The sequence below is a fragment of the Rana temporaria genome, chromosome 5 (genome assembly GCF_905171775.1).
Source record: "Rana temporaria chromosome 5, aRanTem1.1, whole genome shotgun sequence".
In the NCBI taxonomy this organism is placed as follows: Eukaryota; Metazoa; Chordata; class Amphibia; order Anura; family Ranidae; genus Rana; species Rana temporaria.
Window position 1 is genome coordinate 328,567,046 of NC_053493.1, and position 24,772 is coordinate 328,591,817.

At 42.3% G+C, this 24,772-nt stretch overlaps 1 protein-coding gene across 1 annotated transcript in view; it reads left to right on the plus strand.

Moving 5' to 3' along the window:
- CLVS1 (clavesin 1) overlaps positions 1 to 13,125 on the plus strand; it is a 162,777-nt gene extending 149,652 nt beyond the window's left edge. The window contains exon 6 of the mRNA XM_040354259.1: positions 12,871 to 13,125. Coding sequence (XP_040210193.1) covers positions 12,871 to 12,958 — 88 coding nt within the window. The 3' untranslated portion in view covers positions 12,959 to 13,125. The remainder of the gene's footprint in view (positions 1 to 12,870) is intronic.
- Positions 13,126 to 24,772: the final 11,647 nt, after the last annotated feature.

The window sequence follows — 24,772 nt, forward strand, 5'->3', positions numbered from 1 at the left end:
AGCAATGTCCCCCGTATGCAGCAATGTCCCCCATATCCAGCAATGTCCCCCACATCCAGCAATGTCCCCCACATCCAGCAATGTCCCCCACATCCAGCAATGTCCCCCGTATCCAGCAATGTCCCTCGTATCCAGCAATGTCCCCCGTATCCAGCAATGTCCCCCGCATCCAGCAATGTCCCCCACATCCAGCAATGTCCCAATATCCAGCAATGTCCCCCACATCCAGCAATGTCCCCCACATCCAGCAATGTCCCCCACATCCAGCAATGTCCCAATATCCAGCAATGTCCCCTGTATCCAGCAATGTCCCAATATCCAGCATTGTCCCCCATATGCAGCAATGTCCCCCGTATCTAGCAATGTCCCCCGTATGCAGTAATGTCCCCCGTATGCAGTAATGTCCCCCGTATGCAGTAATGTCCCCCGTATCCAGTAATGTCCGCCGTATCCAGTAATGTCCCCCGTATCCAGTAATGTCCGCCGTATGCAGTAATGTCCCCCGTATCCAGTAATGTCCGCCGTATCCAGTAATGTCCCCCGTATCCAGTAATGTCCCCCACATCAATGTCCCCCACATCCAGCAATGTCCCCCACATCCAGCAATGTCCCCCACATCCAGCAATGTCCCCCGTATCCAGTAATGTCCCCCACATCAATGTCCCCCACATCCAGCAATGTCCCCCACATCCAGCAATGTCCCCCGTATGCAGCAATGTCCCCCACATCCAGCAATGTCCCCCGTATGCAGCAATGTCCCCCGTATGCAGCAATGTCCCCCACATCCAGCAATGTCCCCCGTATCCAGCAATGTCCCCCGTATCCAGCAATGTCCCCCGTATCCAGCAATGTCCCCCGTATCCAGCAATGTCCCCCACATCCAGCAATGTCCCCCACATCCAGCAATGTCCCAATATCCAGCAATGTCCCCCACATCCAGCAATGTCCCCCACATCCAGCAATGTCCCAATATCCAGCAATGTCCCCCGTATCCAGCAATGTCCCAATATCCAGCATTGTCCCCCATATGCAGCAATGTCCCCCGTATCTAGCAATGTCCCCCGTATGCAGTAATGTCCCCCGTATGCAGTAATGTCCCCCGTATCCAGTAATGTCCGCCGTATCCAGTAATGTCCGCCGTATCCAGTAATGTCCGCCGTATCCAGTAATGTCCCCCGTATCCAGTAATGTCCCCCACATCAATGTCCCCCACATCCAGCAAGGTCTCCCATATGCAGCCATGCCCTGTCCCCCTTACCTTCATCGCGCCGCATCCCCGCTGCCGCCGACTGCTTAATATGGGCGGGGAACATTACAGCTTTGAACAGCTGTAATGATTGGCGCCGCACTGCGTATAGACACTCCCCCTTGCTCGGGATTGGACAGTTCACCCGAGCAAGGGGGAGTGTCTATACGCGGCGGGCGGGAAAGACTTCAGCTGTTCAAATGAATGCTGTAATGTTCCCCGCCCGTATTAACCAAGCGGGGAATGCGGCGGGATGCGTTGTCGCGACGGGATGCGGCGGCGGCGGGGGGGTTGGGGGAGAAGTATTCTATTTTGGTATCGGGGGTATTTGCGGGAGTACGAGTACTCCCGCAAATACTCGGAATCGGTCCCGATACCGATACTAGTATCGGTATCGGGACAACCCTATTATTTTATATATACTGTGATTCTGTACTTGCCAAATATGCTGCATAAATCTCCCTCCACTGAGTCTGGCTGCAGCCATTTTAACTGTGGGCAGCTGAAGATGCTGCCTGTTCGCTTCATGGATTTACACAGAAGCACACCTCCAGCTCTGCAGCCCTCATTTGCCCTCTTATTTTTTCCAGTCAAGAAACAGGAAGTGGGCTGTATAAGGTATTTACTGGCAGGAAAAAAAAGTTTTACAATCCTAAGGTAAAACAACAAGGGCAGAAGATTTAATAGATGGAAAGATAAAAAACTGATTAAAGTTCCAATTTAAGACATCAGTTAAATGATTTAATCTGAATTACTACAACAGAAAAGCAGAAAAGGCCAGGACCTCCTACTGGCATTAAAAATGTGCCTAAAACCATGTTTTTAGGTGTGCTTAGATGCATTCAGGCACGTCAAGCGTTTTCAGTTGACCAAATATTAATTTACTAATTAATTTAAAATGCGCCTAGTGCTTACAGTGGCTGTAAACCCTTTACAACCACTTTTACTTACAGGTAAGTCTATAATAAGGATTACCTGTAGGTGTTGGAAATATCTCCTAAACCTGCACGGTCTAGGAGATATTTACAATATACGCTCTTGCCGTATCTAAAGGGATCGTGCCGTCACTGAAAGACATCCCCACAGCATGATGCTGCCACCAACATGCTTCACTGTAGGGATGGTATTGGCCAGGTGATGAGCGGATGCCTGTTCACCTCCCTGACTAAGGCCCTTCTCCCCCGATCACTCCGTTTGCCCAGGTGGCCCGCTCTAGGAAGAGTCCTGGTGGTTCCAAACAACTCCCATTTATGGACGATGGAGGCCACTGTGTCCATTGGGACCTTCAACGCTGCAGAATTTTTTCTGTACCCTTCCCCAGATCGGTGCCTCCATTCAGTCCTGTCTCAGAGGTCTACAGACAATTCTTGGACTCCATGGCTTGGTTTGTGCTCTGACATTCATTGTTACCTGTGGGACCTTTATATAGACAGGTGTGTGCCTTTCTAAATCATGTTCAATCAACTGAATTTACCACGGGTGGACTCCAATCAAGTTGTAGAAACATCTCAAGGATGATCAGTGGAAACAAGATGCACTTGAGCTCCATTTTGAGTGTAATGGCAAAGGCTGTGAATACTTATGTATGTTTTTTTTATATAAATTTGCAAAGATATCAAACAAACCTCTGTCTTGTTTTCATTATGGGGTATTGTTTGTAGAATTTTTTGGAAAATAATGAATTTAATCCATTTTGGAATAAGGCTGTAACATAACAAAATGTGGAAAAGGTGAAGCACTGTGAATACTTTTTGTATGCACTGTATCTTGCCATAGTAACCTGATATCTGATTGGTTGGTGTGGTTTACTGGTCTGACAACAATAAACTGATATCTGATTGATAAGTGTTATTGCTGATTCAACATAGTAAACATATCTAATTGGTTGCTATTTGCATTTTCGTCCGAATTTTTGGTATTTTCGTTATTGTTTTAACAAACAAAAATGAACGTGCAGAATCCGAAAGATGTGACATAAAAAAATGCTTTATTTTCATTGCACGATATAGATAGGAGATTCAACATGACGCTGACAACAGCAATCTGTGTCTATGGAACCTTTGGTCGAATGTGCCTAACCTTAACTATTAGTCCAATATTATTCTACATAGAGAGAAAAGATTCAACATTATAGAGACATGAAGAACAAAAGATGATCAGGACAGCCGCACTCCAATCCAACGTAACTTTAATGTAAAAAACTGGAAACAGGCACTACAAATCACAGCAATGGAACCTAGGACATCTGACGCGTTTCACACTAACTTCAGTGTTCTTCCTGAGAAGCAGATTTGCACCCAACAAGACCTGCCTGGAGCGGCAATTTCTGTCTCATTATAGAGACAGTGTTGGGGTAGACCAATAAACATGAACAATGAAAATTCAGCAAAAAACATACAAAGGTCAAATCTGTCATTGAAGGCTTATGGTGTCTGTCGAAAGTTCTAAGAAGATTCGACAAGCGGCTAAACTGTACGACGCCGCAAACGTACATTTCCGGTCAAATGCTCGGCCCATAGGCTATAGAAGAATTTGAATGTTGGTTGACTAGTAATAATAATTTATAAATATAATTATTACTAGTCATACAAAATTAGAATTCTTGTAGACAGAACATTAGACTGGAAATGTACAATTTGACGTACAGTTTAGCTGCTCTGTCGAATCTTTAGGACATTCGACGGACACCATAAGCCTTCAATGACAGATTCAACCTCAATTTATTCGGCTATTCAGACGAATGCCTTTTTTAACGAAACAAAATAAATAAAAACAAATTTCGGGAGTAACTAAATAAAAATCATTTTCGGACGAAAACGAAATTCCGAAACAAAATATTTCAGTGTGCACATGTCTAGGAATAAGCACATTGCATTGGTTATTTGAATGTTTGACATTCTATATAGAAGAAATATTCTACATTGGTCCTAAAAAAAAAGAGGAACATTGTGGATGGTATGGTGCAAGAGTGTGGTTCAGCATTAGTAACTGTGAACTGCAATCGGATTAATGATGTTGACCTAGACCAAGGACATGCTTGCAATTAAATAGAAAGTCCATTTATAATGCTGCCATACATGGTTTCAAGTGATTTGTATTCTTTCTCTGCAATACCAAGGAGGTTTCTCTTGTGTTAAGAATATGAACACGATAAAATGATAGCCATGTTCATCGAATTGCTGCCTTAGGGAGAGATTTATACTTATAGTATACTAGGTGCTGTGCATTAAATAATTTTCACTATTCCCAGACCTAGAGGTAGGGCTAGATTAAGGTAGCTGCGCCCCTTCTTACGGCGGCGCAGCGCATCGTATTTACGCTACACCGCCGCAACTTACAGGAGCAAGTGCAGTATTCACAAATCACTTGCTCCGTAAGTTGCGGCGGCGTAGCGTAAATGGGGCCGGCGTAAGCCCGCGTAATTCAAATGTGGGGCATGTTTTATGCTAATATGTTATGACCTGACGTGATTGACGTGTTTTACGAATGGCGCATGTGCCGTCCGTGTACATATGCCAGTGTGCATTGCTTCAAATGACGTTGCAAGGACGTCACTGGTTTCGACGTGAACGTAAATTACGTCCAGCCCTATTCGCAAACGACTTACACAAACGACGCAAAAAATTCAAATTTCGAAGCGGGAACGACGTCCATACTTAACATTGGCTGCGTCACCTAATAGTAGGAGCAACGTTACGCCGAAAAAGCCTTACGCAAACAACGTAAAAAAAACTACCGCCGGGCGCACGTATGTTTGTGAATCGGCGTAACTAGGTAATTTGCATACTCTACGCCGAAAACGACGGAAGCGCCACCTAGCGGCCAGCGTAAGAATGCACCCTAAGATACGATGGCGTAAGAGACTTATGCCAGTCGTATCTTAGGCTAATGTCGGCGTATCTTGCTTTCTGAATACAGAAAGAAGATACGCCGGCGCAGATTTGAATTTACGCAGCGTATCTATGGATACGCCGGCGTAAATCATTGCTGAATCTAGCCCGTAGTCTTTTCTAAGGGGGACTTAAAGTAAACCTGCGCTTTTTGCATGTGCAGGATAAAGCAATAGGCTTTGCAGACCACCACAGTCACACACACACACACCTTCCTATGCCCCCTGTCAATCTGTTCAACCGCCAGGAACCAAATAAAGCTCTGAGTTGCTGGAGTCATAACTTACACAGGGCTATACACTTCTTGGTGACAGTGATGTCACATGGAATGAGTTCCACCCATGTTCTCCATAACAGGATTACTAATTACAGTTGTGTTAAAAAAATAATAGCAGTGTGTTTAAAAAAGTGAGTAAAGCTCAAAATCCTTATAATAACTTTTATTTCCATGGACGCAAATGCATTGGGAACACTGCACAGTCTATTCCAAATCAAAACATGAACAAAATTTTTTTAAAAAAAATATATAATCGGCGCAATAAACAATGTGATTGTGAAAATAAAAATAAAATAATCAATGGCCCACTAATAGGCTTGATGTCATTGCTGCCCACACCACTTATGCCCTGTACACACGACCGTTTTTTCCGTCAGAATAAACTCGGATGGTTTTTCCGACGGAATTCCACTCAAGCTGTCTTGCATACACACGGTCACACCAAATTCCAACCATCAAGAACCTGTTGACGTACAACACAACGACGAGCTGAGAAAAATTAAGTTCAATGCCTCCGAGCATGCGTCAACTTGATTCTGAGCATGCGCGTTTTTTAGTGCGTCAGAATTCCATACAGACAAATGGATTTTCCGATAGGAATTTTTGCAGTCGGAATTTTGGAAGGAAAAAGTCAGATTGGGCATACACACGGTCAGAATATCTGTTAAAAAGCACCCATCGGAAATTCTGACCGTGTGTACAGGGCATCAGAGTGTATTTACTTGTGACTCTCAATAAGTAATAAACAAAGTATAATATAATGTAGCGCAACTAAAAACTCATAAATCAAGTCCAAATATTTGACAAAATTAACCGTAGTGCAACTTCCAGTGACAGTTCTTTGAAATCCAGTGACTACCACCTCTAGCTGCCTGCTCACCCCCCAATGTTGACCCCACTACAGAGTCACACACGCCTTTAGTAATATCTTTCAGCATGCATCAGGGAAACCCTTCCTCCTCCTGGTGTTCCTGGGCAAGACAGACCTCCTCCCGAGTTCGCACGCTATGGACCTCACCTGGTGAAATATTTTGGACTTTATTCATACGTTTTTGGTTGCGCTACACTATATTTATCATATTTTGTTCAAGAGCAAAAAAAATGTTTAAATTAGTTATTACCGTATATACTCGAGTATAAGCCGACCCAAGTATAAGCCGAGGTACCTAATTTTACCACAAAAAATGGGAAAACTTATTGACTCGAATATAAGCCTAGGGTGAGAAATACAGCAGCTACTGTAAGTGTATAGACATTTAAGGGGAAGGAAGGGGAGAGGGATAGGGAAAAGGCAAGTCTGATTAGTATTTTGATGGGTATGTGTGGGATCTCTCATCAATGATGGAAGTGGGGCCGTAACCATAGCATATATCAAAATTAGCAGGTGGTAAAGATCAGGGGTAAGGGAAGATGGAAATTGATCTTAGATAAGGTCATTTGGAAAAGAAAAGGGGTTACTATAGGCTGCACTTAAATGATCCTGATCCCAAAAATGTATAAACTCAAGAGGTAATATCAAAGAGTTTATTCTGATAATAATTTAATCAGTTGGATCACATTGAATATCACATCACAATTAAAAAGGCATGGTGTTGGGTACATCAAACCATGAGCACACATAACATACAGGACATACAGTAGACAAACATTAACACATGACGCTGTCCGGACTCTGTCGGGGTCAGTCATTGGTTTTAGTCACTATGAACAATTATGGTAGGTAGTGGGGTGTATGATGTTCAATACTAGATTGACATGGGACTGCCAATTGTGGCCCTAATAGTATACTAACCAATGACTGATCCCTAAGGGATAGAGGAAGGAGGGGGGGTGTGTGAGAGGGAAACGGGGGGGGGGGGGAAGTATGGGGATTGAGGCGATGATGTTGCAACCGGTATCACTAGACTGGAGAATTAGGTAAAGGGCTTATACATAAGTTCGTCGTTAATGACGGAGTAGCTTCCTCACGTGAAGGGTGCAGTGATGTACCTTGTCCCAAGGTTCTCAGTCCATATTAGATGGTAATGAATCGATGATCATTCGGATGAATGGTTATTCACTTGGTCTGAAATAAGGATGTGTACTGTATGGCCTTGGCAATCAGGGTAATTATTCAATAATTTTGAATGACATTGATGCAGTGCACAGTGAGCTATCAATGATAAGAGCATTCAATATCTGGAAATGCACAGATATATTAGTTTAGATAGTGTAAGTAATAGGGGTGTGTGTAGGTCTCACACCACAAATTATGAATATTTTCACCCTAGATAAGCGGTGCCATAACAGTACTGCTGCATGTCAAGATATGGTGGTTAGTATGACTTAATAACCAGGAGTCATATGAATTATGTTGCTTATCAAATTGAAGCAGCTGAGTCCCCAAATGTATCTTGACACTAGCGGATTGGATTGTTAATGAAAATTCGGAGGGTATAGTCATCCAAATATCTCCAAGTAATAGCATCAAAAATAAAAGTTGGTTACAGACCTTTGTTAAGCTTCATTCATTCTGTGGAATGATCAGAGTGATAATGAGTCCAGTATATGCAAACCTCTGGTTGGTTGTCACAAGTGATGCATCCGAGAATACAGATAACTCGGCCACAGTGAATCAATTGGGGCAGGAGTTAGATTACCCCGTATCCAGAGCATGGGCTAAGTAGCCCGGTGTAACGCCGCAATCGCCGTCTCCGTCTCACGTTCCTCCGTGTTCCTTCCTGATTTGAATTGGATCACATAGACAGGTCACATGGGCAGCGTCTGGTGATGACGTCGACGCGTTTCGCCGTAGCCAATGGCGTAGCTTCTTCCTGGACGTAATGGGATGTCAGCTGCTGGATGTTTTTATAGGCAATCCACAGCTGATACTGACACCAAACAGTGCGTGCTGACGTTAATTCGCTGCATGGAATACCCGATGCTACGGTGGTCATGGAGATTAAGCAAAGTAAATTACTTTGAATTTCCCAAAAAGGTTGATTTATTTGCATGCTCGTTTTTCTTTTTCTTCATTTAGTATAGCTCATTTTGAAAGACGGTGTTCAATTTTGGAAGTAAGAACACAGTGGGGGAAGGGAAGTGAGTGCACAGCAGGGACGAAGGTGAGGAAAAGATGAAAAGGGGTGGGGGGAGAGAAACAAATATTTGTCGGCTGACCAAATAACATTCATCATCAGGATATTTTATGTACTACCCAAAAATTAAAGTAACCATTTCCTCATGTGACACTCATATCTCAATCGCTTCATCTAGATCTATGGCAGTGAGAATCACTGACTTCCGGGAGCGAGTGGGAGCAATAGTACATTTGAATAGATGTCATAAATTTAGGTACGATTTGAATTGTATGGGTAACCTGACAGTCATGAAGGCTTAACTTGAGATAGTGTGAGATGTTTGTTTTGGGCATTGACAATCATGTATCAAAGATGTTATGATTAAAGGAGGTGGGAATAGCCGAGGTAAACTTAATAGTATGCAAGATGTCCCAAGGTGCATCACTGTTTATATCTCATGGGGTGAATAGGGACATGATCAAGGTTTTCCTATGAGTTTAGAAAGACTTGTAAGTTTAATTCAGTGTTCAAGCCAACGGGAACGAGTGATTTGAGACGATATACCCACCACTTCTCCTTTTGTTGGAGGATACGGTCAAAGTCACCTCGTCTGCCGGGTAATTTGAGGGCATAAATTCCCTTCACAGTCATGCCCTTGGAGCATCTGTTGTGGTGTTCAGCAAAATGCTTGGCGAGTGGTTTTTCAGGGGTTTTTTGTTTTTCGTTAATTTCACGTAAGTGCTCACCTATCCGAACTTTCAGGGCACGTTTCGTTTTTCCCACGTATATTTTGGGACAGGGACAGGTGATTAAATAAATTACTCTGGTTGTCGAACAATTTATCAGGTCCCTGATCTCAAAATCACATTGTCCGTGGGCATCCTGAAAAGAGGATGTACGATCGACATAAGGGCATATCTGACACTTATTGCAGGGGAACATGCCCACAGATCTAGGATAGTCGGATAGCCACGTGGCATTGGGTTCTTTTACAAATTCTGATTTGATTAGGATGTCACCAAGACTATGGGCACGTCGTGCCACTAATTTGGGCACAGCACTGACTATTTTCGAAAGGCCTGGAGCATTAGTTAGAATGCCCCAGTGTTTCTCCAGGGTAGTTCGAACTGAATTCCACTGTGAGCCATATGGAGTTATTATTCTAATGGGCTCATTTGAATTCATGCCAGGTTGATCCAATGATCTCTTTTTGGTCAACAGGTCCACACGATCTCTGATGGCCGCACGTTTTCTGGCTTTTTTAATTTGACCATGCGAATAACCCCGTTCGCGGAATCGCGTATACAGGTCGTGACTTTCGCGACGGTAATCGGAGATGTTGGAGCAGTTGCGTTTTATACGCATAAATTGGCCTACCGGAATACCGTTTTTGAGCCAGTGTGGATGGTGGCTGGTGGCATATAGGAGGGTGTTGGCCGCGGTATTTTTACGAAAGGTACAGGTACTCAGTTTACCCTCTTTTAGGGTGATTAGTAAGTCGAGAAAGGATAGATGTTCGGGATTGACTGTATAAGTTAAATGAATGTTGCGTCCGTTCCGATTAAGCTCGGTCATGAATTGATGCAGTGATTCGGTGTCTCCTTTCCATATCATTAAGACATCGTCTATGTACCGCCACCAGGTGAGTACATGGTGGCTGTACATAGACGAGGTATAAACATCTTCTTCTTCCCAGAGGCCTAGATGTAGGCAGGCATAGGCCGGTGCCCAGGCCGCACCCATCGAGGTACCTCTTATTTGTCGGTAAAAGTTTCCCGTGAATTGGAAATAGTTGTTCATTAAAGCAAACTCTAATAGATCAGTAATGAACTCGTTTTGTGTTCCTGAAAGGGGATAGGTGCTATCCAAGAAGGTCCCAACTGCCCGAATGCCAGTGTCGTGGGGTATCGAGGTATATAATGACTCTACATCTATACCAACCAATAGGCAACCCTCAGGTTGCTGACAGGTGCCTAGAGCATCCAATTTTGCCAGTACGTGTTGTGTATCTTGTACAAAGGACTTAAGATCGGTCACCATCTCCTTGAGCATAAGGTCCAAGTATCGTCCCATGCGTTCCAAGGGTCCCTGGCAGGCCGACACAATCGGCCTGCCCGGTAATTCTCCAGTCTAGTGATACCGGTTGCAACATCATCGCCTCAATCCCGATACTTCCCCCCCCCCCCCGTTTCCCTCTCACACACCCCCCCTCCTTCCTCTATCCCTTAGGGATCAGTCATTGGTTAGTATACTATTAGGGCCACAATTGGCAGTCCCATGTCAATCTAGTATTGAACATCATACACCCCACTACCTACCATAATTGTTCATAGTGACTAAAACCAATGACTGACCCCGACAGAGTCCGGACAGCGTCATGTGTTAATGTTTGTCTACTGTATGTCCTGTATGTTATGTGTGCTCATGGTTTGATGTACCCAACACCATGCCTTTTTAATTGTGATGTGATATTCAATGTGATCCAACTGATTAAATTATTATCAGAATAAACTCTTTGATATTACCTCTTGAGTTTATAAATTTTTGGGATCAGGATCATTTAAGTGCAGCCTATAGTAACCCCTTTTCTTTTCCAAATGACCTTATCTAAGATCAGCTACTGTAAGTGGATAAGAGGGTCAAAAATTGACCACTGTGCCCATTACAAACATCACTGTGCCCATTACAAACATTACCACTGTGCCCATTGCAGCCTATCAGTTTCTGCACTTCTTTAGATGTTTTCCCCTCTCCAATCAACTTTCTAATCAAAGTACGCTGTTCTTCTAAACAATGTCTTGAACAACCCATTTTACTCAGAGAGAAATGCACTATACCCAGCATGTACAACATTTGCTGCCTTCGCCTTTAAATAAGGGCCACCTGTTTTTTCACAGACTGAATGGCCTCACTAATTGAACTCCACACTGCTATTATTATTATTATTATTTTATTTTTTTTCTCGTTCAATTACATTTTTTTTAATTTTCACAATTTTCTGCTATTATTTTAAACACGCCCCTTTCAATTAATGATTCAATTACACCAAATAAGCAGCATGCATGTCATGACTGTTGGGTCTGTCGGTTTTCTATTACTCTACTACACCTACTAATAAATTATTTGCCATGTAGAAATATAATTTATACCAAAAACAGTGATTGGTCTGGTTAGTGATGTTAGACTGCTATTATTTTACTTTCAATAAATTTGTATTAATATTTCAGTTAGGATTACAGTCATCATATACGCTTTTCAATAAGACATATAGCCCCTAGGAGCGATACATAGCAGATTGCTAATAAAACATGTAATGGCAAATACAACAAAATAATATAAATCTTGGAGGGTAAATCAGAGGAAATTAAGACTGCCCGGTAGGCCATATAAAGTTGGAACAATAAATACCTTCGAGGCCTGACTGCTATTATTTTGAACACAAATATATTTCTTTTGGTTCTTGGTTATAAACAGAGTGGTGGAATAGTGAAGGAAAAATGAGCATATGCTGCCATGGTGGGGGGGGGGGGGGGGGGGGGGGGCTCAGGGCAAGTGAATAATTTTCTTTGCCCTTTAGGTCTCCTCACTTGTTTTGTAGTAGGAATAGCCCTGGACAAGCCTATAGATGAATGGATCTGGATTGTTGTGGAATATGGGGGGAAGGGGGGGGGGGGGAGGGAAGATGCCGATGTGGTCAAAGGGTTAGCCTAGGTTTTGATTGGGGGTCCACAGAGATATAGTCTAATGCCCTGTACACATGATCGGTTCGTCTGATGAAAACGGTCCGATGTTTACATCGGACAAACTGATCGTGTGTGGGCCCCATCGGTGAAAAAAAAATAGAACCTGTTTTAAAATTTTCTGATGGTTAAAAAACCGATAGAAAAAAACGATCGTCTGTGGGGAAATTCATCGGTCAAAAATCCACGCATGTTCAGAATCAAGATGTTTAACTGATGGTGTGTAGGCAAGACTGATGAAAGTCAGCTTCATCAGATATCTGATGAAAAAATCCATCGGTCCGTTTTCATCGGATGAACCGATCGTGTGTACGTGGCATTACTTATTCTTATGAGATACAGTGGTTGATTTACTAAAGGCAAATGTACTGTGCACTGCAAGTGCAGTTGTTCTAGATCTGAGGGGAAGCTCTGCTGATTTCTATCATCCAATCATGTGCAAGCAAAAATGCTGTTTTTTATTTTCTTACTTTCCATATATGTGTGAGTATTTTTTTACCTCATTTACTAAGCTCTGGAGCAGGTGCACTTTCAGTGCGCAGTATATTTGCCTTATAGTATTTCTATTTTTTTTTTTAAAGACACTTTTCTTTCTAAAAGTCCAATGTCCGTGTCTTGGTGTATTTTTAGTGACTATTACACTTCATTCTCATTGCAGGTCCCAGTCAGTGGTAGAGCCTGGCACGCTGGTGCACGCGGACCGCAGAGATAATGAGAACACCCAGCCGCTTCTTGCCCTGGATTGATCCCCCAGCATCATTGCAGTCACTGTAGATCTCACCGATGGATCTTTTTTTTTGTTTTTTTTCTCACTCTGCAGAATATTCACCAGCTACGCGCACACGGTGTCACTGTGCAAAGACCTATTTAATTTCATAACCATAGTGCCAATAAACAGGATCAACTTTATAAATAACTGTGAAGTTCTTTTACTGCCAAAAAGGACCCAGACAAAGTGCATTAGAGCTTTCCATGTTGTAAAATATATGCTGCCTCCTGCAAAGGGAAATGTATTATAGCTGTCTTTTGGCTAGAAAAGGCTTAAAGCTGAACTCCAGGCAAACAAAGGACACGTAAATGCCATAAATGGGAACTGTTTCCCCTGCCAAAGGATTTCTAATTTCCTTCAACAATCTGTCTTAGCCTGTGACTGTACAAAGAAGGAGCAGGAACACAATGATGAGGTAATCGCAGTTCTCTTCCCTCCTGTAACCATGTTTACAGTGTTAGAGGGACTGCAGCAGAACCTGATTGATAGCCCTTTATCTCCCAGTGTGAATGCTGCTGTATAAGAGATTACAGGAAGATGATATAAATACACATTCAGGTACATTTACTAGTCATATGTAATGAAATTTAATGATCATTTTAAATTAATACAAAACTGGAAAATAATAGATTTTTTTTATATATGCCTGGAGTTCAGATTTAATAGTCAGTATTTTTATATCATAATTAATGGACCCATGAGATTTCATTATTTTATCAAGTAAACCACCAGCAGAATGTTAAAACAAATAATTTTGTCAGATTATTGTAAAAGTATAATTACCTGACATAAAACAAGACATTTAATAGTCTATTATGAAATATAGTGTAAAGGATATGTATAGAAGAGCCCGTTCCCTGCCATCACTGTACATTAGCTTGATGGAACTTCTTGGATGAATGAACTTGGTTAGACCTGCACATATGGTTAGAGGGACGTAACAAGAAACCACACAAATCCTCTATTTGATTGGGGGTCATGCCACTATTAACACGGAGGGGTTTCTACCTTGCATGGTTGTTTGCAAGCAATGACAGAATGCTGTTTCCAAAATTTTTTGGAGTGTAGGCCAAGCAAAGCCATACCATAGTTCTCAAATCTGTTGAATTTTAGGGTCACACTGCAATAGCAGATATTACCAGCAGGTGGCACATGGATTTGTTGTAGGAATCTGTTTTCAAGATACTACATACAGAGGTACTTAAAAGACACAATGGCCCGGATTCACAGACAGCAGGCGCACATTACGCCGCTGTAGCGCAAATAATATACGCTATGCCGACGCAGCGCAGAGAGGCAAGCATGGAATTCACAAAGCCAGTGCTGCCAAAACTGCACTGGGTTTCGAAGGCGTAAGTCGGCGTAGGTGGAAGTGGGTGTGAGCCATGCAAATGAGGCGTGACCCCATGCAAATGATGGGCCGAGCGCCAGACAGATAAGTATCACCAACTGCGCATGCGCTGAGACGAGGACGCATCCCTCTGCGCATGCTCATAACCATGTCGGAACAACTGCCTAAAATACGCCAGATCACTGCCTACGGCGTGAACGTAACCTACACCTAGCCACACACATGTCCAACGTAAACTCTGTAAAATACGCCGGCTTGTGTTCCCTGGTGCAGACCTTTGCATGTCTGCTGCTGGGTTACACCTCCTTTATGGGGCTTAACTTTACGCCGGACGTACAACTTACGCGCACATCGCGTAGCCTGGGGCGCACGTACGTTCGTGAATCGCCGTATTTCCCTCATTTGCATATCTGAATAGAAAATCAATGGGAGCGCCACATGCGTCCAGCCTAAATTTGCACCCACGCTGCGCCGGCGCACAGATACGACGGCACACATTTGCATTTACGCGGCGTATCTTGAGATACGTCGGCGCAAGTGCTTTGTGAATCCGGGCCAATATGTCCAGCTTTCAATGAAATCAGTATATCAGCAATACCACAATTGAATGTCCACCTAAATTTTATAACTGAGGTTTTCTGACACCATAGGGCTAGATTCACGTAGGGGAACGTAAGTTTATGCTGGCGTAGCGTATCCTATTTACGCTACGCCTCCGCAACTTAGACGGGCAAGTGCAGTATTCACAAAGCACTTGCTCCGTAAGTTGCGGCGGCGTAGCGTAAGCGCGCCGAATACAAATTGTCAAGAGGTGGGCGTGTTTTATGCAAATAAAACATGACCCCACGTAAATTAAATTTCTCACGAACGGCTCATGCGCCGGCCGTGAACGTATCCCAGTGCGCATGCTCCTAATCACGTTGCAAATAGTCAATGCTTTTGACGTGAACGTAATTTACGCAAAGCCCGATTCGCGAACGACTTACGCAAACGCCGTAACATTTTCAAAATTCGACGCGGGAACGACGTCCATACTTAACATTGACTAGGCCTCATATAGCAGGAGTAACGTTACGCCGGAAAAAGCCTTACGCAAACAACGTAAAAAAATCCGCCGGGCGCACGTACGTTTCTGAATCGGCGTATCCAGCTCATTTGCATATTCTACGCTGAATTCGACGGCAGCGCTACCTAGCGGCCAGCGTAAATATGCAAATCTGAATACAGAAAGAAGATACGCCGCCGCAGCTTTGAATTTACGCGGCGTATCTATAGATACGCCGGCGTAAATTCTTGCTGAATCTAGCCCATAGTGTAGCAATTCAGACAGGTTTCCAACAAGACGTCCCTCATGAGCAGGAAGATCATTCAGAGATACCCAAGTAAAATGTATTTTTTATAGAAACCAGTACTGAGATAAATATGTTTAAAAAAATACTAGTTGTCTGGTTTTCTCTTGCTATAGTGCTTTCTGAATACCAATCACAAGATCAAGATTAAAGCCTCGTACACACGATCGGACCAACCAACTTTTTTGTGGATTTTGGTCCGAAGGGCGTTGGCCATGAAATTGTTCTGCATACACACGGCACAAACATTTTAGCCAACATTCACCAAACCACGTTTTTTTTCAGCTCTTTACCGCCACCCTTTGGGCAACTTCTGCTATCGTTGGCATGACGTTTAACATTGGTTCGGAGCATGCGTGTTTGTACTTTGGATTTTAGTTGGACAGACTTGCGTACACATGATCGGATAAACTTGTCGTAACAGATTTATTGCCCAACAATTGGTGAGCATGAACAGACAATTTTTGTTGTTAATTCAGCAATAATTGTCTGATGGAGCATACACACGGTCGGATTATCCAACACAACACGTCCGTCAGACAATTATGGCCATAAAGTTGGATCGTGTGTACGATGCTTTTGACAGGTCAATATTGCTCCGCGGGCAGCAGCATTATGGTAACTGACAGAGAACTGTCTGCTCTATGAAGTCACCAAATACATTTTCAAGCCCTAAAATTTCAATTGAGTGTCTTATATACAGGAAAAAATATGAGGAGTCTTTTTACTATTTTTATAGATACCCTTAAATAGCATTTTTTTTTAAAAAGCACAGCCCATTTTTGATGATTAGAAGCCCTGTCTGAATTGCAACTGAATCCTGCCCAAAAATAATATCGCTTGTAGATGGTCCTAACATGTCTCAGTGAATGAGGTGCAGTCTACAATTTTACCAGCAGGTGGTGCTGTATAAATACAGTGAAAGCGGAGAAGCTGTGCACTGGGTACTAGTAGTACATGGGGTCAGTTCATATAGATTCCTGCTAGACCACATACTGCATACCCCCCCACAGTTTGAGATTGGAATTAGGGACACCTACTTGCAAACATATGTAGGCATAGGACACACACCCCTGACACACCCCTTAAATGAGAATTAACCTTTTTACCACTCCTATTCATTTATATTGGCTTTTAAAATTGACAAATGAAGCAATTTAGAATTTGGATTATCACTGGGAAACACTTTTTGAAAGATAAAAATTGCATTTTATGTACAACTATATAGATCAGACCAAAATGAGGAACAAAAGAGAGGCAAAGAGGGACATTGCTCCAAATCAGGGACAGTTGGGAGCTATGTATACTGTGATTAAAACTCTGCAGACTTGAAAATCTCTCTTGTATATGCCACATTATTTATTAAAGATGGAACAACTGGTTTCATTAGATATAATTTATTTATTCTTATTTATCATATTTTAATAGGAATTCCCCTGTTTTAAATTGGACCTTTATTGAAATTTGTACCATTAAAAAAGGAAACTAGAGCTTTAGAGGTAAAATTGTGTTAATTTTTGTCTTTTAATTTGTAATTTTAAAGTTTTGGGAGTAAGGCTGCTCTAAGCACGGCAAAATGTGTGTTTAAATGATGTCTAGACACAGTTCTGTAGTTAAGAGTTGAAAACTGTTGCTACTTTTTTTTCTCAAATAACGTTTTATTGAATAAATGAAGAGAAAAGTAGGTAGCATACAGTATACAAGAGCATATGTCACAGCATACAGGTAAATAGTAGTGTAGGGCACGCAACTGCCTGCATGGTATGTAGTTAAGTGATACATGACACATGCCTTTTGTTGCTACTTTTTTAATATTTGAAACAAACAAGTACCACACTGAAAAAATCATACTGCATTCCATGGGCTTAGTAGCATGACAAAATGATTTTATGTCCATCCAAGCTCATGGGTGGATGTGACTAGTCTGAACCAGCCCCTGTGGTCTCCTGCACTCTGCAAGGTACAATAGAGGGCGCCTACAAAAACATCAATGAGGTTTCCTCACAGGATAGCCTGTGAAGATGGACTTGGGATCTCAAGATTTTGCCGCAGGAGACGATAATATAAAAAGTCAGGAACAATTTAAAGCTAAAATGTAGCTATTTTGTTCCCCAAAGCGTTAGTGACCTTACCTACCTGTAAAGAAGTATTTCCCACATTGTGCAGGCTGCTGGATTCTATAGAAATCTTTTGTGCAGGGTGCCTGGTCCCCTTCCTGGCATTGAATTTCCGGCACTGTGGAGGTTAATAGGTTCAGTCTCCAGCCTGAACTGAATTAGCTCCTCCTCTCTCATCTATTGACCTGTGTATAGACTACATTGCATGTTACTCAATCTGTGAAAGGGGAGAAAGAATCCTGTCATTTAACAGATCCTGTTACATGCAGTGAATGCTATACACAGGCTTTCTCAATGGATGATGAGAAGGGAGGAGGAAGGAGGTCCCTGTCAGGAGTCTCCTCTGTTGAGTTCAGTCTGGAGACCCCAGCCTGCAAACCCTCTCTGAGCTGGAAAGTCATAGACAGGAAGAGGACAAGGCACCCTGCGTGCATTGTACATTACAGTTAAGAAGCGGGGGGGGGGGGGGCTGCCGACAGTGATTAAAGTGAGCAGGTGCTGTCGGAAATTACATCTTACATTAAAGTGAGAAGCGGGGGATGCTGTCTTCTTACCTCCTCTCCCATGCAGCCAGCGAGTTGAGGGGCCGAAAATGACTTCTCACCAGGCGGGGCCTCTAGTAATTTGCGGGGCCCTCCGCAACTTTGCGGGGCCCTAAGCAGCTTGCATAGTGAGCCGATAGGGCGGATCTGCCCTGGGATTACTTCATTATAGGTAAGTTGGGTCACTAAGGCCCCATGTACATTGCTGTTGCTAAACGGACGTTCAGAGGCAGTTGGACACTTTTTTCAACTGCCCCTGAACTCATTCAATGTTATCTTATGGCAGTGTTTCTCAATTCCAGTCCTCAGGCCCCCCCAACAGGTCAGGTTTTCAGGATTTCCCTCAGATGAAAAGGCTGTGGTGATTACTAAGGCAGTGAAACTGATCAAATCACCTGTGCAAAATAATGGAAATCCTGAAAACCTGACCTGTTAGGGGCGCCTGAGGACTGGAATTGAGAAACACTGTCTTATGGGTACATGTACACAGGTTCGTTTACTGTTGTTTTTAGGCACCTGCGTTTATAGGCCTTTTTTAAGGCAAAAAAAATAGTCCAGACGCCGAAGTTTCAGACGCTAAACGCGGTAACCTGCGTTTAGTTTATAGGCGTTTTTGGCCATGTTAAAAAAAAAATGTAACCGCTTCTAAACGCAAATCCAGCAAAACGTCACTAAACACAAGTAAACGCGACAAAACAGACGTTTTAAACATGGGTTACTATCTGTCAAGTTAAATCGTTCAGGAGCAGTTGTAAAAGTGTCCCGTGTACATGAAGCCTAAAACTAGAGGGAAAAATATTTATAAACTAGCTTTAAGCCTACACCTTTAAAGTCATTGTTAGAAGGACTAATTCTTTAACCACTTAACAACCGCCTTACGTCTACTAACGGCCGCACTTTAAAGATGGATATCTCGGTAACGGCAGCAGCTGCTGCCACAACCGAGGTATCCATCTTTAGTGCCAACGGTCCTGTAAACGATAACGGCGGTCTCCGCGGAGGATTCGCCGCGAGATCGCCGTTATCGGTGGCGGGAGAGGGCTCCCCCTCCCGCCGCTCTCCTGCGCCCTCCGCCGCTTACCGGAGCCGTCGGTAGCGGCGGAGGCGATCGGGTCCGTTCGGCACCTGTGTGGGAAAAATGCGTGGGAAAAATCACCCCCACCCGTCCCCATATCTCTGCTGGGCGGAAGTGACGTCAAAACGTCAGTCCCGCCCAGCGTCTTAAAGCAACATTTTTTTTTCTGTCATTTGAAAAAATGACAGTTAGATTTTTTTTTCTTTTTTTGCATTTAAGCCTAAATATGAGATGTGAGGTCTTTTTGACCCCAGATCTCATATTTAAGAGGACCTGTCATGCTTTTTTCTATTACAAGGGATGTTTACATTCCTTGTAATAGGAATAAAAGTGATAATTTTTTTATTTTTTTTATTTCAGTGTAAAAAATTATAAAAATAAATAAAAATAAATAAGAAAACAAAAATTTTTTTTTTTAAAAACGCCCCGTCCCGACGAGCTCGCGCACAGAAGCGAACGCATACGCGAGTAGCGCCCGCATATGAAAACGGTGTTCAAACCACACAAGTGAGGTATCGCCGCGATCGTTGGAGCGAGAGCAATAATTCTAGCCCTAGACCTACTCTGTAGCTCAAAAAATGCAACCTGTAGAATTTTTTAAACGTCGCCTATCGAGATTTTTAAGGGTAAAAGTTTGACGCCATGCCACGAGCGGGCGCAATTTTTAAGCGTGTCATGTTGGGTATCATTTTACTCGGCGTTACATTATCTTTCACAATATATAAAAAAATTGGGCAAAAATTATTGTTGTCTTATTTTTTAATTCAAAAAAATTATTTTTTCCCAAAAAAAGTGCGCTTGTAAGACCGCTGCGCAAATACGGTGTGACAAAAAGTATTGCAATGACTGCCATTTTATTACCTAGGATGTCTACTAAAAAAAATATATATAATGTTTGGGGGTTTTGATTAATTTTCTAGCAACAAAATTGTGATTTTTACATGAAGGAGAGAAGTGCCAAAATAGGCCCGGTTGTCAAGTGGTTAAAGGACAGTTACAGTCTTTTCACAGTTTCTTATTTCAAGGCTCAGTATAATGAAAAAAAAATATATTTTTCTGGGTATCATTGGTAATGGCCTATATATGTACAAGCAGCCATATTCTTGTATTATTTATGCTTCCATTCCGTACACTGACAATGCTTCACTCCACTTTTAGTGCCGGTTTAAATCTTAAAAGGACATTGAATAACATACTCTCTATAATGTTAACTTTATTTTCTAAAATGTACCTTCACTTTTGTGGTCAAATTTGAGAAACTTCCACTATTTATTTACGTGTTTCCATTCACACAGCGTACCTTAAAATATTAAAAAAAAAATTCTTACTCTGTTAGTATTTTTCTTTGCAACAAGTTTATATACATATGACTGTAACTGCAATCAGAGAAGAGGGATGTGGGGAATTTTTCTTTTGCATCAACATACAAAGTACGACCTAAGGCTAGCCACACTCACATAGATTCTCCATCCACGCCAAACAACTTGGATAGAAAAATCTCCTCCTGTGGGCTATTGTATTTTCTCCGGCAGCTGTCAGAATACCCAAACAGTGTGTGCATCTGATTGGACGCAGGAACTGTTCGGCCAACAATTTTCCAACCATCTTCTTCATCAAAAGTTGAAGCATTTGTTAGTAGCCAGGTCTCTGTTAGATATGTAACAATAGGTTTAAAAATAGATTCCCTCTACTTTTTTCCATTCCTTCTTTTTCCTTGACATAGCCATGTATTTAGTGTTCCCTACTAGTTTGTTCACCTTCTCTATTAGAAAGTTCTAATTTCTTCCTGTGGTACATTAGTCCTCTACTGGTTTCTTTCATCGGGATACCCTGTACATTTGTTCTTCACTTTTGTACCCTTAAAGCGGGAGTTCACCCGAAAAACTATTTTTAACATTAGATTGAGGCTCATTTTGTCAAGGGGAATTGTGTGTTTTTTTTAGAATCGAAGCAGTACTTACCGTTTTAGAGAGAGAACTTCTCCGCCGCTTCTGGGTATGGTCTTCGGGACTGGGCGTTCCTATTTGATTGGTAAAAGGCTTCCGACGGTCGCATACATCGCGTCACGAGTAGCCGAAAGTCGGTGCGGCTCTATACGGCGCCTGCACACCAACGTTCGGCTACTTTCGGAAAATCGTGACGCGATGTATGCGACCGTCGGAAGCCTGTCGAAAGCCTGTCAATCAAATAGGAACGCCCAGTCCCGCAGCCCATACCCGGAAGCGGCGGAGAAGATCTATCTCTAAAACGGTAAGTACTGCTTCGATTCAAAAAAAAAACACCCGATTCCCCTTGACAAACTGAGCATCAATCTAATGTTAAAAATTAAGTTTTTGGGTGAACCTCCACTTTAAAGAGAACCTGTGCTTTGCCCTTGCAAAGTTCGTTTTAATAGTAGCCTGCCAAGAGCATATGATCCCCTTGGAAGCTGAAAATCAATGAAGCATGCGCTGCTACTACAGTGATGTCCGTTAGCTTCAGCGTCCTGCGCCAAGTGACTGCCCAGCTGTATTGTGAACAAGAGGTCAATTGCTTGGTATTGGTGATATCCAAGTAACAATTTGCTTGTTCTCAATGAATGCAGGGCATTTTCTGATTCAACAATGTGGAGAGGTTACTTCATAGTCTCCGCCTTGTCCAATCAGAGAACATCTTGTATTCATTGAATGCAAAGTGTTCCCTGAAATAGTGTTTGTGCCAAGTGGGAAACCTCCTGTGTTCAGTAAACAGCAGGGCAGGCACTCAGCATTGGATCCAGAAGCTACTGGTGATTATTGTGGTAGCGGTGCCTACTACAGTGATTTCCAACTTCCACAGGGATCACACAGTTCTGGAACATACATTCTTACCAAACTGACTAAATGTAACTATGAAAATTGCAATACCTGGAATTTATCTTCAATCTTTCCAAAAAATATTCGTTTTCTGGCTGTCTCCGGGTGCAGTTTGTTTCAGGCACTGACACAGAACAAGCATGCAGATGAGGAAAGTCAGAGTAAAATAAAACCTTCTAGTATACATGCTGAGCTAGCAATTTGAGGTGGCTTTACACTAGTAGATTTTCATATAAACATACACACAATTTTTTTTGGTACATTCAATGACCTAATTGAATGTAGTTTGAAAATACTTTAAAATGTTGTTTCATCTTCACATTCAAGTTTTGAAATGAATGTAATTTCCCAAACAAAAAACACAAATGTTTTTGTTTGAGAACATTTTCCATTCTGTTCCTTTAATTTTTCTTGTCACGGAAACATTGGTTTGACTCCATCATCCATAAGAAAATAAAGCAAACATTCTTTAAAGTGGAGGTTCACCCGCACATGACACTTTTTCCCCTTAGATGGATGCTCGTTTTGTCTAGGGGAATCGGCTAGTTGTTTTAAAATATGATCCGTACTTACCGTTTACGAGATGCATCTTCTCCGCCGCTTCCGGGTATGGGCTGCGGGACTGGGCGTTCCTATTTTGATTGACAGTCTTCCGAGAGGCTTCGGACGGTCGCATCCATCGCGTCACGATTTTCCGAAAGAAGCCAAACGTCGGTGCGCAGGCGCAGTATAGAGCCGCACCGACGTTCGGCTTCTTTCGGTTACTAGTGACGCGATGGATGCGACCGTCGGAAGACTGTCAATCAAGAAGGAACGCCCGCTCCCGAAGACCCATACCCGGAAGCGACGGAGAAGATGCATCTCGAAAACGGTAAGTACAGCTCATATTTTAAAACAACTAGCCGATTCCCCTAGACAAAACGAGCATCCATCTAAGGGGAGAAGAGAAAAAAAACATAATTGGGTGAACTCCCGCTTTAACTAGTTCCCGACTGCACTATAGCCAAAAGATGGCTACAGCACGGCTTTGCAGTTCTGGTAGGATGTCCATAGATGTCTTCCCATGTGCGCGCCTCCCGTGCCTTGATAATCAGTGTGGCCCCATCAGTGCCAACCATTGCAGCTTATCAGTGCCGCCTCATCAGTTCACATCAGGACAGCCTCATCAGTGCAGTCTTACCAGTGCTCATCAGTGTAGCCTCATCAGTGCAGATCATTGAAGAAGAAAAATGACTTAGCTGCAAAATCTTAAAACAAGAAAAAAAAATTCAGCTTTTTTAAAATGTTTAGCAAAAAATATCACCAAAATAAAGCTTTATTTGTATCAAAAAAAATATAAAGGTTTCATTTGGGTACAGTGTTGCATGACCACGCAATTGTCATTCAAAGTGTGACAGCACTAAAAGCTGAAAATTGGCCTGGGCAGCAAGAGGATGAAAGTGCCTGGTATTGAATTGGTTAAATGTAAAATTTTGAAGAAAATTCTACTAGTGCATTGCTAACTTTAGTACTGTAGCCTGAATCAATATCCTCGGCTTCTCGTATTGCACATTTTTTCTTTGCCCAGTCCAGACATTTACTGCATAATCCTGCAGTGCCTGGCACACTGGAGTGCTCATTTATTAGAAATTGGCTGTTTTAAGCCACTGAATATTTCATATTTATTTTTGATGCTACTAATACATGGTGACAGTAATCAGATCTTTAACACATTAGATTATACCTCATCTGTTGTTTAATTGCAGATGTTTTAACAGACCTGACAAAGCATATAATGCTTCTAAACACACTATATTCAAACCACGAGTCTATGGAACGAAGGGTACAGTGTATGGATGACAGCAGAATACACATATTTCAAGTGCGAAAAACTTTTTTGTTTCACAATGTTCCTCATCACTAAAATAAAATCTATGCTAGAGCACTGTTTTTGCTTGAATTTTTATTAAAAATGTACAGCCTTTTTTGCAGAAGGCAATGGCTGGGCAGTTTATTTTGTATTGGGTAATAGGTTAAGACAATTCACTCACCGTTCACTTTATTAGGTACACCTTGCTAGTCCTGAGTTGGACCCCCTTTTCCCTTCAGAACTGCCTTAATTCTTCGTGGCATAGATTCAACAAGTTGGAAACATTCCTCAGAGATTTTGGTCCAAATTTACATGATGGCATCACACAGTTGCTTCAGATTTGCTGCCTGCACATCCATGGTGTGAATCTCTCTACATCCCAAAGGTGCTCTACTGAATTGATATCTGGTGACTGTGGAGGCCATTGGAGTACAGTGAACTCACTAATGAATAAGCGCAGCTTTGCTGTGTGAAATGTGTCGACCTGTACCTGCTTTTTTGTCCTGTGGTGTCATTTATGTTATGGATTTTTACATTAAAGAGACTTATCATTTACCTCAGAGTGCAGCCATCCATTTCTTCCAACAGTGAACTCATTGTCATGTTCAAGAAACTAGTGGTGAGATGATTTGAACTTTGTGACATGGTGTATTATACGGCTGGAAGTAGACATC